The following is a 19,102-nucleotide window of genomic DNA, read 5'->3' on the forward strand; positions in this document are numbered from 1 at the left end:
ATGAAACACAGAACAGGGTCAAAGGATCTACACACACACACACACACACACACACACAGCACCTAAATCTAACCTTAACCCAACCATAACCACAATAACCAAAAGAAAACCTTTTGGCTCTTTTAGTTTTTGTTTGTTTGATTGTTTAATAAATGCTGTAGCTCGAAAGTGTCACATTTTCCTATTCTTGTGGGGACATTTAGTCCCACCAAGATAGGAACCCCCCCCCCCCCCCCACTCCCCCCCCCCCCGCCCCCCCCCCCCCCCCCCCCAGCCACCCACACACACACACACACACATACACACACTCACACACACACTCTCTCTCTCTCATTTCCTCTCAACTCTATCCGGCTGTCTGGGTTGTGTTTCATTCTGAAACCCGCTGCGGTTTAAACAGGTACACATAAACCCATGTCTTTATTCTCTACTCTCACTGTTTTATTACATTTTTTAAATATAATTTTAATTAAAATTTTATATTATTACATTTTTTGTAGGTTTTTCTTCTTCTCCAGCAACATCATGAACATTATAGCTGTGAGTGTGATTCTTTTTGGAGGTAAGTTTTTTTTTTTTTCACACAAAATGCAAAATAATAAAAATAAAAAATAAAAGATAATACAAAAAGCGTTCTGATTTTTATTTTAATAGCGATATATGAAGGTAAAGTGATATAGCTGTAGTGAGCTGGGACAAGCAAAAATGCAAAAATGCTGCAGATTTTGTAGGTTTTATTCATGGGGCAATAAGTTAACAATGTACAGGGAGAGGTAAACAGTATGATGCATACCAGTAATGCAAATTCATATCTTTCACCTGGGAAAGTGAATGTAGTGTACTTTTTAAACATTTAACTCCTACAACTAATCACACTCATTTATGACTGTTTAGATCTTGTGTATTGGCACAATGAGAAATATGGAACTCTCAAAGGCAGTGAGGTCTTAACTGTAATAATTATTGCATCTGCATGCCAGATTTTTTTTGTTTTTAGATAACACGACTCTCTTTCTTTCTTTCTCTCAGCCGTACCCAATGTGGTGTCTGGAGGAGTCCGAGTGAAAGGACCACTAGGAGGAAACGCTTCTGTTCACTGTTCATACGACAACGGAAGTGAGAGTTACCCAAAGTACTTCAGTAAAGGTAAACTTAAAACAGAGCTTGTGAGACTGAACAGCAGAGGAATGTGGCCCCAGGACAGCAGATTCTCTCTGGAGGACGATAAGGGGAACAGAGTATTCACTGTCACTATCAGGAACCTGAGTGTGGAGGACGCTGGGCTTTACTGGTGTGGGGTGGACCGGTGGCTGTGGGATTTTCTGACGGAGGTCAACCTCGACGTAGTGCAAGATGTAGCGCAAGATGCAACCAGTGAGAATGGTGAGAACTGACATCTGACATTTTTTCAGTCATACAGGTTCTTTTGAACAGAAAATGGATTAAGATTATAATCTTCAGGGGCTTCAGAAGTTCCAAAAGATGAAACATCTTCAACACTATAACATACATTTAATTACCAAATGTGAAAGAGTGATGCACATATTCTTACTTTAATCTGAGCCCAGAACTAATACATCATAGGGATAAATGTATTTAATTCATTTATTACAATTTAACCATAGCGTTGTTGAACGCTGAATTCTGATTGGATTAGCATGAAGTGGCTCCTAACTTTGCATGATCTACATAACTTTTGTGTGGTAAAAGAATCTTGGCCTTTTTTTGCCCCAGAGTGTCTAAAATCTGCACAGTTACCACTTAATTACACTGTAAATAATGTTTACAGTCAGAAATGTATGATTATCTGTCTGTTTTTCTCACTAGCTTTTGTTTCCCAAACTACATCTTCAGCCACCATAACCAGGCAGAGAACTACAGAACCACAGGACCAGCAAACCTTCATTAGAGGTGACCTAATGCAAATACGCCAGTTCCTCTATTTCACTGACTTGTCATGACTGTATATAATCTCATAAATTATATATAGGTAAATGCAAGCATCATGCTTGAAAAGGCTTCAATTCAAAACAATATTCAAAATTCAATTTAATGCCAACCTAGCAAGTTTCTTTGGGGTCAAATTTTCAATTCCAGATGCAGGACAAAGACACTGAGTCCACTAACTGGGGCCCATTCTTCATACGTAGATTACTAGAGTAGCTGGATCAGATTGTTGATGATTGTCGATTTGTTCATTCTTTGAGATTTTGATGGACCTGTTACCTTCATTTCAAATCATGAAAATTGTGTCACTGTCCAAATACTTATGGACCTGACTGTATGTCTGCTCTTTCCAGTCAAACCAGAAGAGCGCAGTTACACTATATGGTCAAAAGTATGTGTACCCTGATTATCACACACATATGTGCTTGTTGAACATCCCATTCCAGATTTATTCCCCCTGTGTTTGCTGTTATAATAAGCTCCACTCTTCTGCGAAGTCTTTCCACTAGATGTTGGAGCGTGGCTGTGGGGATTGTGTTCATTCAGCTACAAGAGCATTAGTGAGGTCAGGTGCTGATGTTGGGATGTTGAGGAGGTCTGGGGTTCAGTCAGTGTTCCAGTTCATCCCAAAGGTGTTCAGTGGGGTTGAGGTCAGGGCTCTGTGCAGGACACTCGAGTTCTTCCTCTCCAACCTTCACACACCATGTCTTCATGGAGCTCGCTTTGTGCACGGGGCATCGTCATGTCATGATAACCAGCACCAAATGCATGCACAATAAAATTTGCATTCACACCTGTGTATCACATTTTTATTTGTTAAATCATTTCTTCAGATAAATCTGTGCATCTTGGAGTCTCTCTGGCTGTAGTTATGCTGCTGTGTGGGACTACAAATGCTATATTCTTCATTATGAAGAACAACAAGGCAAAAGCAGGCGGTAAAACAAGTACTTTATAACGCACCCAACTTTTCTACATTTGTTACATAATTTTACGTGTTTTGTGATTTAAAGACAAGCTGTTTTGTCTGCCGTAGCCTCCACACAGTCTGAAAATTACACAGAACATGATGTGGTAAGTGGATAAGGTCACCCTGTGTGTGTGTGTGTGTGTGTGTGTGTGCATGTGTGTGTGTGTGTGTGTGTGTGTGTTTGTGTGAACATTATTTGAACAGATAATGTGTTCTAAACAGGTACAAATACAGATATTAATAAGAGGTGTGCTGTTAGGTTTATTTTTAGGAAACTTGCCAGAATACTTCACAGGCCATTTGGGATTCAAGCAAAAATGTTGCATGAGCAAGAGGATTTTCCTTTCATGTGGGTTCTTTCATTCATCTTTAGTAACTGCTGTTCAGGCTTGTTGTGGTTTAAATTAGGCTACTAGTTTCTTTAAATTTTGGGAAATAGAACCAGGTAAATTCATTAGAAAATATCTCATGCAGGTACAATCAAAAATAATACCAAATACAGATATTGATATCGTGACAGATGGTGATATTGTGTTACATACTTAGGTAACACGCAATTTATGAAGCATTTATTTGTTATACACATATATTTTATTCATTTTCCTTTTATTTATTTCAGGACAACTGTATGTACGACAAAATCCTCCCAAAAAACAGCATCTCTTTAGCCACTATCCAGAGCCCAGATTCCACCATCTATGCTACTCCAACATCGAGTCGAACCCGGACTCTCTCTCCTCCATCCCACAGCGAACCTGCAGCAATCCAGGGCTGCTCTGGAGAAACCCAACTTCAACATCCTGAAGCAGTGGTGTATTCTGTTGTTCCACGCTCTCCAACCTGTCCACAACCTCAGAGTTATGCACCAATTATCACTTCAACACAATCCGTTTCCCTACTCTATTCCAAATTCTGCTTTCAGCAGCGATCACATGTGCTTAATGACACTTCTTCTTTCCCAGAGGAGTCACATGATGTCTATGCTACTGTCCAGCAGCACTGATAACACTTAGATGCTATTTCCTTTGCTTCTAAACTAAATCTTTTATCTATAAATCTATAAATCTTTTATAGTAAATTACAGTACGACAGTGTTTGGCCTAATCAAATGTGATTTGATGGTTTGTGTGTATCAAAATAATAATGAAAGGTGTTGTAACTTGTCAACAAAATTGCTTCATTTTGCTCCACAAATAAACAACAAGAGAAGTGAAGTTCTGCATTTTAAAAATATTTGTGAACCAAAGACTTATTTGTGAATGCCAAAAATATTTGTGCATCTTGGGTGCACAAATGTGGATCTTCCTTTTAAAAAAATAATTGTGAATCACTTACTGGATATGCAACTAAAACACTCCATATTCATTAGGTTTACTCCAAACCTTAACAAATTAAAAACATATAGGCCTAAAAATAAGGTCAGCTTGGATGTATAGCAGAAAACGGTGCGAATGAACTGCCTGTTTACGAATGAACTGCCTGTAGAAATTTGCAAAGCCAAGAAATCTCTACACCTGCTTCAATGTTTTGGGCTGGGGCCAATTGGTGATGGCTGATACCTTCCCTGGGTCCATCTGGATGCCTTCTTGAGAAACAACATAACCTAAAAATGAGACTTGGGACAATGGATCTCACATTTTTCAAGTTTAATGAAAAGGTGACTCTCAAGTAGCTTATTCAGAACTTTCCAGACATGCTGATTGTGTTCCTGTAGAGAGTTTGAGAAGACCAGTATCATCTAGATAAACAAACACAAAGAGATTCAACATCTTTCACATAACATCATTGATGAAGGCCTGAAATACTGCTACTGCTGGGGCATTGGCTAATACAAAGGGCATGACCTGGTATTCCCAGTGGCCAGTTGAGGTACTGAAAGCGGTCTTCCATTCATCACCCTCTCTGGTGCATACCAAGTTGTATGCACTATGCGAATAAAATTTTGAAAAAAGCTTTCTGAAGCTTCAATGCAGATGACATCGGGGAAAAGGGTAGAAATTCTTATTCTCCGTTATCTTGTTAAGTCCTTGATAGTCTATTCAGGGAAGAAGACCACCGTCTTTTTTTGAAACAAGAAAGAAAACAGCACTAACAGGTGAAGTAGAGGGGTGAATAAAGCCAGTCTTTAAGGCATCCTGGATATATTCGTGCATGGCCTCAGTTTCTGGGCCAGATAGGGAATATAGATGACCTCTATGTGGGAGTTTGCCAGGGAGGAGGTCAATAGCACAATCATAGGGCCTATGAGGGGGCAGCTCGGTAGCACACTGTTTGCTTCTCTCAATTCATAGTTTTCAAGGGGCAAAAGTGTCAAATCTAATGGATTATTCAAAGAACAGGCACCCACCTCTTCAAGTGCTGCAAGAGTCCCTTGAGTCCCAGCAACAGGGCATGCAGGCAGGTTGGATGCAGGATGCAGGATTCCTTACATGCAGGACCCCAATGAAATAGAGTCCCAGAGATCCAAGAAAATTGAGGGTCGTGAAGCCGCAACCAGGGGTATCCTAGGATCAGGGGTTCCCTGGAGGACTCAAGAAGGTGAAAGGAGATTATTTCATGGTGAATCTCTCCAATGGTCAAACATAGATGCTTTGTTCTGAATTTGATCACTCCAGAGCTGATAGGTCTGCCATCCAGAGCCTGCACCTTGCAGGATGACGGACAAGTTTCATATGGGATGCACATCTTTCTTGCCAATTCAGTGTCCAAAAAGTTGTCAGCTGCACCTTAATCTACAAATGCCCTCAATGAAACAGTCCTATCCCTGATAGTCCTCCAAGTAAGTGTGGCTGACAACAATAAACGGGAGTGAGGAGTGTCAAATTGGGCTGTTCTTCTCGCTAAGGTTCCCTGGCTTTTACTGCTAACTCAGGGCAGAAAGGGCGCAGATGACCAGTCGTCCAACAGTAGAAACAATGGCCCTCCCTCATGCGTCTCTCTCTCTCCTCAGTTGACAGGCGTGTCCATCCCAGCAGCATCAGTTCCTCCTCAGTCTGTTGGCTGAGGTGGGCAAGGTAGTAGCTAGCTCAGAAAGACCAAGGTAGAAGCTTGAGACAAGGGCTTCTGAATCAAATCTACTCTCAGACACCAGAGTGTGGAACTCAATGACGTAATCTGCCACAGATAGATGCCCCTGGCATAGTTCTAGTAGCCGTCTTGCTGATTCACGGCCTCTGACTGGATGGTTGAACACCTGTTGAAGAGTGTCCGTGAACACTTTTAGATCTAAGCAAATGGGTGACTGCTGTCTCCAGAGGGCTGAGGCCCAGTCCAGTTTACGATCACACAACAGGGAGATTATGTAAGCAATAATCGCTGAGGGATCCTGGGTTCCTGGGGTGGCACTAGCGCAGATGGCGATGGATTGTAAACTTCTTTTTCTTTGTGATTGATTTCTTAGTATTTGATCATTTTGATGGTGGTGAATCTCTGAATAAAGGCTGAAATGGTACACCGGTGCTTGGGATTTTGCAGTGTATATATATATTATTAATATTTTCTTTGATATTTCCATTTTCTTCAAAAGAAAGTCTAAGATAAGGTTAAATCACTTTCAGAAATTTTTAAAATAACATTAAGCCATCTTTAAAAAATTGTAAGAAATGAGATTTTAGTGTTTATTTAAATATGGATCATATTTGCTCTAGGTTAATTTGACAGTAAAGTGTGTACAGGACTTCCTGAACCAAATCCAGGGCATTACAGATCAAGACTTATCTCAGGAGGTGAGAGGTATTTGGTGCTGGGATGCTTTAATTGACAGGATTGCCATTGCATTTGAATACGTAATCATTGGTGTTTCTCTGGTTGTTGGGTAGGATGTGGAATGTTATTTAAACACAATAATGAATCTTACATCTGATAAATGATGCTGCTAACCGAACTAATCTAAGATCCTTTGGATATGATTTATTGAATGTAAATGAGAAACTGATGTTTACACTGGTGAAGGAAACAGACACCTACAGCAACATCAGCTTCTCTGTTTAAAATTAAGGTAAGAAACCTGCTTGTAAATTGTAGAACATCCAGGGTTACATTTAGAAAAAAGCATTTCCTGAATATAAATGAATGATCATTGGCCAAGCTGGTGACAAATTCTTCTTCAGAATGTGGTGAGTTTTTTGTGGTCCAAGGCGATTTCACCTGGTAAATAATGCGCTGAACATTGCATCACAAGGAGAAAGTAGACAATTTATACAATATAACATAGCTCTTTTAATGGGGACAGAAGATTTAAAAAAAATTATTATTCATACCAACAACAAAAATGAATTCAGGTTCAAAATAAGTGCGAGTACTGTAACTGGCCTTTTCAATGCTGTTTTCATTTGTGCCCTCTACAGGCGCAATTTCATGTTTGCAATCATTTAAGGTGGAACCAACTTTACCTCGTATCTAATGTGTAGTGTTCTCTTAATTTCACCTGAAATTACTATCAGTTATTAATGTAATTTAAATTCACAAATTGGGCCATTTTTCACTTACCTCAGCTTCTTCTGAAAATTCTACAAATAAATAGTGTTGCAGACCTGAGTGTTCACTCACTGAGCCATGTAATTCAGCTCTCCCGTCTAACCTGGGGTGCTCCTCAATCAGCTCCCTAGTTCAGTAGTTAGGGCATTGATCAGGCAGTCGGCCAGTTTAAGGGCTGACTCAATTGCAAAGTTCTTAAAGTGCAATGGAACGTTCGCTCCCTAAAAAATCCCACAAAGCACCACAAAAAACAGGGAGTATCAATGCTTTTCTTGCTCTCTTTTTTTGTAAGTTCCTTGATTTTATGCCTTTAACGATTAACACTGAACTACGGCTTCAGTCATGTGCACTGTTCTCTACAGAGCACCAAATTTAGCTAGTTAGGAAAACTTGGAAAATTCCTGAGTGCAGAGTGAGAGTTTGGTTTTTTTGAGAGATTATAACATTAAATCTGTAAAAAGTCTCTCTTGGCCTATGGCCTAACAGACGTATACACAAATTTAAGACAAAGTTTGTGAGTAAATAAATGCTTTTTTTCCTCTTATACCTTCTGCTCGTTTCTGTTCTTACGACCTCTCTCTCTCTCTCTCTCTCTCTCTTTCTCAGTTTATGTTTTTAATGTGTGTTGAATTAGAATTATATTTACATTATTTTTTACTATATAGAATATAGATATACTATATGGCCAAAAGTATGTGTACCCCTAACCATCACACCCATATGCGCTTGCTGAACATCCTGTTCCAGATTTATTCCCCTGTGTTTGCTGTTATAATGAGCTCCACTCTTCCGGGAAGGCTTTCCACTAGATGTTGGAGCGTGGCTGTGGGGATTGTGTTCATTCAGCTACAAGAGCATTAGTGAGGTCAGGCGCTGATGTTGGGATGTCGAGGAGGTCTGGGGTGCAGTCGGTGTTCCAGGTCATCCCAAAGGTGTTCAGTGGGGTTGAGGTCAGGGCTCTGTGCAGGACACTCGAGTTCCTCCACTCCAACCTTAACACACCATGTCTTCATGGATCTCACTTTGTGTACAGGGGTATTGTCATGCTGGAACAGGTTTGGGTCTCTTAGTTCCAGTGAAGGGAAATTGTAATGCTACAGCATACAGAGACATTCTATACAATTGTGTTCTTCCAACTTTGTGGTTAGAGTTTGAGGAAGAACCACATATGAGTGTGATGATCCACAAACTTTTAGCCATATAGTGTAGCAGAAACTGTTGACAACATTCAGGGTCATCTATGGTGAACTGAGAAATTTGCATGGATGAAGTCTCCTGCTGGACAGTAAGATTTTTGGGTGGTAACTACTACACAAAATAAACGATACACAGTGGACACCATGCCGAGTGTCTTTTTTATGGCTGAGTGCGAGTGAGGAATAATGGCACTGTCATCTACATGACATTGTAGGCCATGAATGACAGCGATGTTGCATTTTGTAAGAGGTTTTAGTCAAGGCACACAGCCTTGTTTTACCCTTATCTTCATAGAGAATGATGGTGATTGATAAGGACTCGTGCTTCCATGCACAGGCGCAGCTGCTTGAGCTTAAATTGTGCATAGCAATCTAAAATTGTTCACCAGTTACCACGGGACACAGTACTGGAGCTGCTCTTAGCAGAAAATTTATACTGTAAACTGCAAATTCTGAGGCAAGTATTGATAAATAACTGCAAAAATCATTTAATTGTTGAATATATTGGAAAATACATCCACTTGGCACACATACTGTTTGTTAAACACTTAACTTGATCTTTCTGTGACCTGCTTTATTACAACCATAAACAGAGTTTTGTACATTAAAGTTGTATGTTTCTATGTTTTGTACATTAAAGTTCTATGAAATCTATGTTTTTGGCTGTGTTCTAAATCCAGGCTGAGCTGGTGTAACCTCACAGAGAAGAGCTGCTCATTCCTCTCCTCCATTCTCAACACTGTAAGAGAGTTGGACCTGAGTAACAATGACCTGCAGGATTCAGGAGTGAAGATCATTTCTGATGGACTCAGCAATGAACAGTGCAAACTGCAGATACTGAGGTTAGTTTTCAAATGATACTCTAAAGCTAAATTGTGCTGGTCACTATGTTGCTTTCATTTTTTTCTTTTTTTTTAGGTTGTCCGGTTGTTCAGTGACACAAGAAGGTTTTTCTTTACTGGCATCTGCTCTGACTTCAAACTCCTTATCAGTCCTGAGAGATCTGGATCTGAGCTACAATAATCCAGGAGAAAAGATGCTCTCTGATCTACTGAATAATCCAAACTGCAAACTGGAGACACTCAAGATTTTATTCAAGTTCTCGAGTACACTGTAGTTTTTCCACTCCAACCTTGGGAAACCATGTCTTCATGGATCTCACTTTGTGCACAGGGGCATTGTCATGCTGGAACAGGTTTGGGCCTCTTAGTTCCAGTGAAGGGAAATTGTAATGCTACAGCATGCAAAGACATTCTATACAATTGTGTGCTTTAAACATTGTGGTAACAGTTTGGGGAAGAGGCACATATGGGTCTGATGGTCAGGTGTCCACATACTTTTGACTATATGGTGTATGTCAGCCTCTGCTTGTAACCACACCAAAAATCCATATTGCACAGCAGTAATAAACACTTCATCTGAGATTAGCTTATCTTGTAATATATAAAGCAATTCTAGTATTGCTTTTTAAAATAACTTTTTTATAGCCCACAAAGACTGTCAAACACTCTGTTCTGCCAAAACATTAGAGCTATTGCTTAGTGAATTTGATTTCTATGGCTACGGCATGAACACCTATTAGGTTTAGTTGCTTTGCTTAAAGTCTCTATAAAGGTTGTCAGTACAGGCAGCAGAAATGAGGTTTAAAAAAATGTTTAAAAAAAAAAAAAAAAAGATGTTGGCCCTCTGTTGGCCCAGTAATAATACTGTATTATAATAATCATTTTACAACTAAACTCAGTTTAGTAAAAATTCTAACACCGTTGGGCAGCTGGGCTTCTTACCTGAATGTCTTCAGTGGCAAGTACTGAAATACTGTATAGTTATAAATTGTAAAATGTGTAAGAGGGAAGTGCCCACAAACGTTCAAGAGGATGAGAAAATAACTGAAAGTAGGGCTTAGGGAAAAGGGCGGTGCTGACATTAAGAGATTGAGAAAGACACTTCAGCAGCACAGAAGGCATTTCAGTCTCTCTGAGTGACTGCAGGACTATAGTGACTTTTTAATCTTCTTAATTTTTTTGTGAATTTTGAGCACAAACCATCTGGACTTGTGGGTTAGAAACAGGAGAAAGATAAACATGCTTCTCATTTTCACCTTGTACCTGATTTCAGGTCAGATATTCTACTTTTATCAAAAAGTGTGAGGTGTAGTTCATAGTTCTGGTTCTGGTTCAATCATTCTACTGTTTATGTTTTGTAAATGATATACAGTATAAAGTCTCTGCTTTGTATGATGTAATGCTCCATGTTTTATATCAGGAAAGTCTAAAAGAGGAACTTTATTTTATTTCATAGCTCAAGTTGACTGTGAGGAAGACGTTAAAGTAACAGGATATGAAGGAGGAAGTGTCATTATAAACTATAAATATAATCCTCAAAAATACAACAATCACACAAAATACTTTTGTAAGATCAACAAAAGGAACTGCAAAAACATCTTTTCTCAGACAGAGGAAAAATGGGATCTTAAAGGAAAATTCTTTGCCGTGGATGAAATTCCGGCTGGAGTTTATAGCGTGCTCATTAGAAATTTAAGCCAGGAGGATGGAGGAAATTACAGATTTGGAGTGGAAGACCAAAATGAAAACCTGTTAAATGTGGAGCTGGATGTGGAAAATGGTGAGATTCTGTATTTTAAAACTAGGTCTATTTGAATTATTCTAATTGCACCACAGCAGTGTTGACATCTAGATTGTGATTGGTCAGAAGGTGTTGATTTAATTTTCTATAACAGCAGCTCTGACAGTAGTGCAGCTGCAAATCACAGGTTTATATTAATGCACTCGTTCTAATGCGTTAATGTTTCTATAGTAACAGTTCATTCACAGGGACTCGTACAGAGGAAGCTTCACATAATTCACATTACTCCAACTCCTCTGCTGATAGTTAGCCAGCTAAAATGATCTGAAAGAAGAAAATTTAACTCATTAATTGCATCACAGCTACATTATTCTTAAAAGTTGTACCTGTTTCGTTTGTCTTGACTGACAGGTCTGTATTATGGAAAGTCATTTTCACAGACGACTCATCCTGGAGACGTTGTTACCTTCAGCTGTACATATCCAGAAGGGCATGAAAATGACATGAAAAGTGTGTACAAAGTGACCAGTCAGAGCATATTCGCCATCATATTCACTTATTCAGACTATGAAAACAAAGACAAGTATGTTCTTCACGTCTCCTCGAGAGATAAAGTCATCAATATGAGCATCAGCAATGTGACGGTGGATGATGGAGGACTTTATCTGTGTGGAGTTTTAAAGAATAAGCCTTCTTATGTGTCCATCTTCAGTGAAATGCAGCTTGAAGTTACTGGTGAGAATCTGATATTATGAAAGTTTTTATGAAAATAAAATAAAAGTCAGTCCTGCAGTTTTGTTTGATGCATAGTTGGGTCCAAAAGCCTGAGTTACTCATCCAGAGACACAGTGTCTTAGGAGTGTAGCTGTGTTAGAGTTTACAAAAAACACAAGGCCTCACCTTGCTAGATTTGGTGGTAAGACTGGTTATGACTTCAGAGCAGCTGAGGAGGACACGAGCTATTCCACCGAATTAATCACCTGATATGTTTAACTCTCACAAGATGCTACACTGTCAGGCTTAAAACTCTTGCTAATAGATAGATAATGCAGACAATACAGCCTAACCAGGCTATGACATGAATGCTTATGTGAGAACATATGATATAAATATGAGTGTTTATGTGGGCAACTGGTAGTTTGTAGAATACAAACATCATATTGTAGACTACTTGGAACATTGCTAAAACAGCTTGCTAGTTGCAGTAACTTGAGTTGATGTATCCAACATTACCTGTGGAGTACATGGCATTTTTCATGCCTTTTTAGTATTTAGTGAGGAGAAGGAGAGAGAGAGAGAGACAGAGAGAAAGAGAGAGAGAGACATGAATGTAAAGCAAAATATTTAATTGGAGTCAAAGCAGAAATGGGAAATTAGCAATTGGTGTAGTACATAATTTTTTACGTGATGTCTGACACATCTCTGTTAAAGTTCTAAAATTTATGTTTCTTCAAGGCTCTGAAGGAAATTGTGTGTGAACAGGATATTCCACTTTTATTTTAATTTAAATATCATAGGATTTCTCATGCATCTACAATGGACAGGGATTTCTTGATTAATACAAGTATTACCTGTAAATGGGTGTATTTTCCTTTAATAAATGTTGTTAATGGACTCAGGTTAAGGAGATCACATGGGAACTAACAGAACAGTCAGATATGATGCTCATGGAACAAAGAAAGATCATAACCACGAGAGTGTACTGGGTGGTCCAGCTGTGCAACACCTTTACCATGTTTATTCATCTTCAGTAACTGCTTCAACCTTGTTAGCGTCGCTGTGGTTTAAATGACTAGTTTGTTTAACCTACTAAAAATAATAACTGCTAGAGTGGAGGGGATTGGTCCGAATTCCTTCAGTGCAAGCAGGATTTAAAAAATCCTTTTTTAGGCTTTTGGTCCGTAAAGTAGTTAAACATATACAGTTACTGTAGCATGTGATTACTGAGCAATTCCTCATTATTCTGCAATTCCTCATTAATTAATCAAACACCTCAATGGACACTAATGACATCAAGGATCTGCAAACATGCCTTATAAGAACCATGTTTCTACAAACATACATATTTGCATACTGTGCTCACAGTCAGATTCAGGTCTGTATTCATCTTTCTGTGTCCTGTAGCTCCAGCTTCCTCATCGGCCATCATCATCACTGTGTACGTCGGTGTGGCTCTGCTGCTGATCGCAGGATTTACGCTGATCTTCTACAAACTGTGGTCCACGAAGGCAAAAGGTATTATTTTACACACAAAAACAAATTATTAAAAGCTCTGGTTTTTGTTAAGAAAAAATTGTTTCTTCTGGAGATATATAAACACATGTCCACACACACACACACACACACACACACATGTATATACATACATGTACACACACACACACACATCTGTTTTTTTTTCCTGACATTTTGGAGAAAAGAAAATTGGCAGATAATTTTATGTATTTGCAATTATTTCTTGAAACACATCCTGTTGTTTTAGAATGAAACAAATTTTTCAAGCTTAAAATGAGTAAAAATGCAGAAAACAATGACTCACAGTCAGATATTACAAACACACACCCTTATTGTGGCTTGTTCTGTAACTCAACACACAAACTTCAGAACATGCCACAAGTAATAAAATGAGATGCAGCGTAAAGACACAGTTTATAAACTGTCATTTGAAGACATTGTGGTGATTCCTACATGTAACTTTATGTTGATAGATGCTTCCTCGCCAGCCGACAGAGGAAACCCAGTGAACAGAGAGGTCAGTGAAGAGAGGAGGAAAAAGACTCATCCACATGTTTTAATGTAAAGGTTAAAATTGCCAAAATGGGAAAAAAACATTAACATTTATGGGGTTTTTTTTGTAAGTGGCATGGAAAAGAGATTAAATGGATGGATGGATGAATGGATGACTGGATGGGTGGATTTGCTTGCTTATTGATTGATTGATTGATTGATTGATTGATTGCATGTCCCCATAATGAGCTCCCTAACTGCATACTAATCTCTCTCTCTCTCTCTCTCTCTCTCTTTCTATCTATCTATCAGGGTGCCTACTCTGCCTATTATGAGAAGATTCAGGACACACAGGCCGCTACTGTTTATGTCAGCGCCCAGAAACCCCAAACTCATCCTATCTTTCCAAATCTGTCTGGTAGAACTGCGACTTCTACAAGTTAGCACAAAAGCAACATCTCCAAACACAGCTGATCAAAACCCCATGGTCCAGCTTTCCAAAACAAAAAATGTAATTATTATTATTATTATTATTATTATTATTATTATTTTCACACATTTTAATTGTTGATTTACCCACTAACCCCTCCAATTTACCCACAAACCCCTCTGGTTCCCCGACATGCACTGTAATTTATCCACAGACCACAGCAATCATAGAAATCATGTGAATTGTCGCATGATCAGTTTGTGTAGCAACGATATTATAGCACTTCCTTTTAAAGTTTCAGAATGTCCAGAGGAAGTGAGTGAAGAAGGACAAGTCTGTTCTGCTTTTTATAACCATTACTGTTTATTATTGTTATGATATCAGCACATCCGATTGAAATTAATCACAAATATTGCATGTATGAGGTATAATTCTGATATTTAAATGAATTAACACATCAAACAGACATATTTTCTTATTTTCTTTTTGTGAAAAGTTTACTATAATGATGATGACAATCAGTTTTTTTACAGCACTGGGGAAACCCTACCTCAGAAACTGATCCATCCAGGTTTTGTCCTTTCTCACTTTGACTATTACAATGCATCACTAACAGGACTTCCTACAACTTGTGTAAAATGCAGAAGCAGGAATATTAGCATGTTGTCAAAAACAGGGCTTTATTAGAGAAGTTCCAGCATCACTAAACTGGCTGCCTGCTTCCTATAACATTGACTCTAACATTTTATCACTAGTTGATAGCACCTTCACACACAGAGGTCTCTGAAAAACTTTAGACTGCTTTAGACTGCTCCATTTTTAGGCTCCACTGAAAAAAAGTAGTAAATAAAAATAAAATAAAAATAAAAAAAACATTGTTCTCATTTTAGCATTGAACTAGTTTTGCATTATTTTCATTAATTTTGCTGGTACATTACATCTATATTATTTTCATTGCAGTTTTATTTTATTTTTTTTACAAGTTTCGGATCGATCCTGAGGTCGGGTTACTGTCTGTGTGGGGTTTTGCATGTTCTTTCCGTGTCCATGTGAGTTTCCTGCAGGTTCTTGGGTTTCCTCCAACCTCCCCAAAACATGCCAGTAGGTGGATTAGGAAGGTGGATCAGGACTGGAGACCCACTCACCTCACACTGGTGTTCCAGGATAGGCACTGGATCCACCATGACCCTGATCAGGATAAAGCGCTTACTAAAAGCGAGGGAGTGAGAGTGTTAATAGTGATATTTCTTTTTGCTATTATTTGCCTATATTGTTATTTTTCATGACGACTGTTTGGTTATTTTCTTCTCTTGTATTTTTTTTTACTACATATTGTAATTCACTGCAATATAAATGTATGAAATGTGCTATATAAATAAAGTTGTTTATTATAATAATAATTATTATTATTATTATTATTATTATTATATAGAAGAGAAGTAGAAGTGTAGACTGTGACATTTACATAGAGGGGGAGAGAGAGGGAGGGAGGAGGAAGTAAAATACTATTTAGTTCACAGAAAATCATTCTGACAAGATTAAAGCATTATGCAGTAAAGTGAATTGCACCTGCAGCTTGAATTGAACACTCTGCTCGTTCTTATCATCTGTCTTATCCGAGGTAAGTGATAAGTTTACTTGTGTGCTGGTGCTGCTTTGTGTTATTGTGCATCGGAGGATGTAACGATTATTATGTGACGCCAAAGCTAAAACTGAGACACACAACAAACTAAACTGCTTATGAGTGTTTGGTCTGCTGTAATGATGATACAGTTATCATCTAGAATGGGAAACCAGAAACGACACATCCTCAGGCTTTTTGTTATCATGTAAAACAAGTACTCATCTGTACTTAATTGATTCAATTAGACTATATATTTGGTACATAAATTATATTTGGTGCATATAAGCTCTAAATATATAAAAACACTGCATGCACTTTATCATATGATAGTTACAGATGTCAAAAAAAAAAACCACAACCCTTCCAACCCTTCTTCCAACAACACAGTACACCAAGTACACCATGACATCATCATCATCTTTATCCCATACATCAGGTAAAAATACATATACATAAATTGATTTTTTTTTAAAAAAAAAGCACACAAAAATTCATCCAAATTTTTTAAATCATTTTTGGGATTTAGTTCTGTATGTTGGTGCAGGTACCTCTGTGGGCATCATTGTCTCAGTCTCTGTGGTTCTTCTGCTCTTTGCTATTCTTCTCTACTTGTTTCTTAAATGGAAACAAAATAAACACGGTAACTCTGATTACTTCCACAGCCACATGCATACATCATATTTCTGATTGCAGAGCATTTATTGTGTTATTGTTTATTGTGAACACAGTTTAATATTTTCTCTGCTGTTTTCCACAGATCACAGTTCCTCATCACACACTGTGAACACAGATGACTTAAACAACCGACAGGTGAGCTAATGTTACGACTCTCTGATCATTCACTGGGCAGAAAATATCTCTCTCTCTTTATTTAGTAAACTTCCTTCGTCTCTGTCAAACATTACAAAATAAGAAACAATAGAACAAAAACAACTTTTTCAACACAATGTCACAAAACATTGTTTTGCTTTTTTTTCCCCTTATTTTTATGTCAGTCATTATTGACATGACTACAGAGTTACTGGATTTAAATTGTTGCTCTATTATGATCTTAGTTCTTGTTTTCCATCGTTTTGATTTTACAGTGCGAATTTCCAGCCATAGAATTGTTCCCCAAACACAAATCCAAAATGAAAGTGTTTATACTAATATCAATCCCAAAACATATTTTCAGTTTCCCAGTTCAGCTTCAGCTTCATAATCAATGATGTTATGTAAAATAGCATGCTACCAGTTACAGGGTTACAGGGGTGGGGTGATGAAGTGGAGTCACATTAAAAACATGAAACATGAAATAAGTTCTTGAGAAATTAGAAAATCTAAAATTACAGCTTCACCTCTGACTGCTACAAAGCACTGACACTGGAGACTCCTTCCATAAATGTGAAATAAACCTTTCTTAAAGACAACTTCACCATATCAATGATTATTTTTTCCCTAATAAATAAAGTTTTTTTAATGAAATCCATTTTATTAGCTATTACTATAGAAACTATAACGTATTAGAATGAGCACATTAATATAAACCTACTATCGGAGCTGCTGAAAATTAATCAACACCTTCTGACCAATCAGAATCTAGAATTCAGGAGCACTGTGGTATAAATTTCTTGTAACAAAGGCTTTCAGGGGAAAAAAACACAAAACAGGCTTGAACATAAAGTGTGGTGTTCGTTGTTATGAGGAAATGTTCCCCTGAGTGCTGAGAATGAGGGTTAGTGATTTCACACCTCATAGGAAATTTACTGAAATCTTTCTCAAACATCAAAACTCTTCGAAATTTGATATATAATTATAATCTGTCTTATTTGTCTCTTCATTCCTTTGGTGTCTTTTTTACTTTCTTTAGCTTGGACATACTGAAGAGGACTATGAGGAGATTAAAGACTACAAATTTCACACAGATCTACACACTATTTACAACAATGTTGACATACCCACTGATCCCTCAGAGTCACCTACTGAGGTTAGTAAAATTTTCGTACAAAATGCACAATAATTTCACTCATAGTTTATATCTCTATTATTTGCTCCTTCATTCCATTCAGTGTTTTTTTTAAACATTTTGTCAGCTTGAACATACTGCAGAGGATTTCGATGAGATTAAAGACACGAAATATCATCCAGAACTATGTAGTGTTAACACCATTACTGAAGCGCCAGCAGATCCCTCAGATCAACCCGCAGATCCGACTGAAAGCCACGAGTACAACACAGTGATCTTCCTGGAGAATTCACACTGCTCTGAACTCGAAACTTCCAGCTCTGTGATACAGGAGATAAATGAGTGATGTCTCTACCTGTCAATCATCTGTCAAGAGTCCTGACTCCTGATATTTTTCATTATAGAAGATGTGAAGTGTAAATTGTTGTTTCTAAAATATACACAGGTGTGTTAGATACTTATGTTTTACTGTGACTACATTTCATTTGACTGTTTTATAGCAGAAATATGGTACTTTTCATTAGATTATGTTAATGCTTACCTTTATCAATGTGTATCACTGTTTTATTTTAGTTGTGTTACTATAGGCTTAATTATCACAAAAATAAATAACTAAACCCTACATACTACAATACTACATATAATGTGTTATGCTTGAATAGGAGAACTGTTTGCTGGTTTTGTTGCATACTTTTTTTTTTTTTTACATTTTTCCATGCGTTAATAATAAATGTCGAGAAATGGGATGAATGAACTGCGATTGCTCATGTTTGCAGTGTGGATGCATTTCCTATATTTACATTTACATTTACAGCATTTATCAGATACCCATATCCAGAGCAACTGACAGAAGTGCTTTACAGTCTCTATTAAAAACACATCCTCCTGCTACTTCACTAGTTCAGGGACTAAGAGTACCATCAGTCTAAAAACCCTGTTGGAGAGGATTTCTTAAGAGATTAACAAAGTGCTAATTTAAGTGATTGGTGAAGAGGTAGGTCTTTAGTCTTCATTTGAAGACAGCCAGGGACTCACCTGTTTGGGCAGCCAGACGAAGGAGTGCCAGGACAGAGAAGAGTCTTAATGCAGGTCTTTCTTGTATCCTGAGAGATTATGGGACCAGTAGAGCAGTGCTAGAGGATCGGAGGGAGCGTGGTGCAGTGTAGAGGGTGATAAGTGCTTTAAGGTTGGTGGGTGCTGGTCC

The 19,102-nt window shown here is 38.0% G+C and overlaps 2 protein-coding genes across 5 annotated transcripts; both read left to right on the forward strand.

Moving 5' to 3' along the window:
- The first annotated feature begins 340 nt into the window (after positions 1 to 340).
- Positions 341 to 4,123, forward strand: LOC113525655 (CMRF35-like molecule 6). The gene is made up of 7 exons (XM_053229766.1): positions 341 to 400; positions 501 to 562; positions 1,030 to 1,383; positions 1,828 to 1,911; positions 2,781 to 2,885; positions 2,984 to 3,021; positions 3,537 to 4,123. Exons 2-7 carry the CDS (start codon positions 526 to 528, stop codon positions 3,918 to 3,920), a joined length of 1,002 nt encoding a protein of 333 aa, XP_053085741.1. The 5' UTR covers positions 341 to 400; positions 501 to 525; the 3' UTR covers positions 3,921 to 4,123.
- Positions 4,124 to 10,530: 6,407 nt separating this feature from the next.
- Positions 10,531 to 19,010, forward strand: LOC117596117 (polymeric immunoglobulin receptor). Of its 4 annotated transcripts, XM_053229644.1 has the most exons (11): positions 10,531 to 10,704; positions 10,888 to 11,211; positions 11,584 to 11,907; positions 13,297 to 13,407; positions 13,881 to 13,924; positions 14,212 to 15,950; positions 16,284 to 16,389; positions 16,498 to 16,593; positions 16,711 to 16,763; positions 17,803 to 17,919; positions 18,026 to 18,782. In XM_053229644.1, the coding sequence occupies exons 1-6, from the start codon at positions 10,671 to 10,673 to the stop codon at positions 14,341 to 14,343; spliced, it is 969 nt and encodes a 322-aa protein (XP_053085619.1). In that variant the 5' UTR covers positions 10,531 to 10,670; the 3' UTR covers positions 14,344 to 15,950; positions 16,284 to 16,389; positions 16,498 to 16,593; positions 16,711 to 16,763; positions 17,803 to 17,919; positions 18,026 to 18,782. The 4 variants fall into 4 exon arrangements, 3 of the variants coding, with proteins under 3 accessions (XP_053085619.1, XP_053085618.1, XP_034155829.2); XR_008301015.1 differs by having other exon boundaries at positions 11,040 to 11,211; positions 14,212 to 16,389; positions 18,026 to 19,010; XM_053229643.1 differs by having other exon boundaries at positions 14,212 to 16,389; positions 18,026 to 18,790.
- The last annotated feature ends 92 nt before the right edge of the window (positions 19,011 to 19,102 follow it).

This window comes from Pangasianodon hypophthalmus, chromosome 26 (genome assembly GCF_027358585.1).
Source record: "Pangasianodon hypophthalmus isolate fPanHyp1 chromosome 26, fPanHyp1.pri, whole genome shotgun sequence".
Classification (NCBI taxonomy): Eukaryota; Metazoa; Chordata; class Actinopteri; order Siluriformes; family Pangasiidae; genus Pangasianodon; species Pangasianodon hypophthalmus.

What these genes read in the sequence shown, in the direction of transcription:
- LOC113525655 (XM_053229766.1), top strand. Translation starts at nt 526, where the DNA reads ATGAACATTATAGCTGTGAGTGTGATTCTTTTTGGAG. An exon ending in AGATGCAACCAGTGAGAATG is followed by an intron (nt 1,384 to 1,827) that starts GTGAGAACTGAC and finishes TTTTCTCACTAG; the next exon opens with CTTTTGTTTCCCAAACTACA. An exon ending in CCAGCAAACCTTCATTAGAG is followed by an intron (nt 1,912 to 2,780) that starts GTGACCTAATGC and finishes TCATTTCTTCAG; the next exon opens with ATAAATCTGTGCATCTTGGA.
- LOC117596117 (XM_053229643.1), top strand. Translation starts at nt 10,671, where the DNA reads ATGCTTCTCATTTTCACCTTGTACCTGATTTCAG. An exon ending in AATGCAGCTTGAAGTTACTG is followed by an intron (nt 11,908 to 13,296) that starts GTGAGAATCTGA and finishes TGTGTCCTGTAG; the next exon opens with CTCCAGCTTCCTCATCGGCC. An exon ending in GAAACCCAGTGAACAGAGAG is followed by an intron (nt 13,925 to 14,211) that starts GTCAGTGAAGAG and finishes TCTATCTATCAG; the next exon opens with GGTGCCTACTCTGCCTATTA.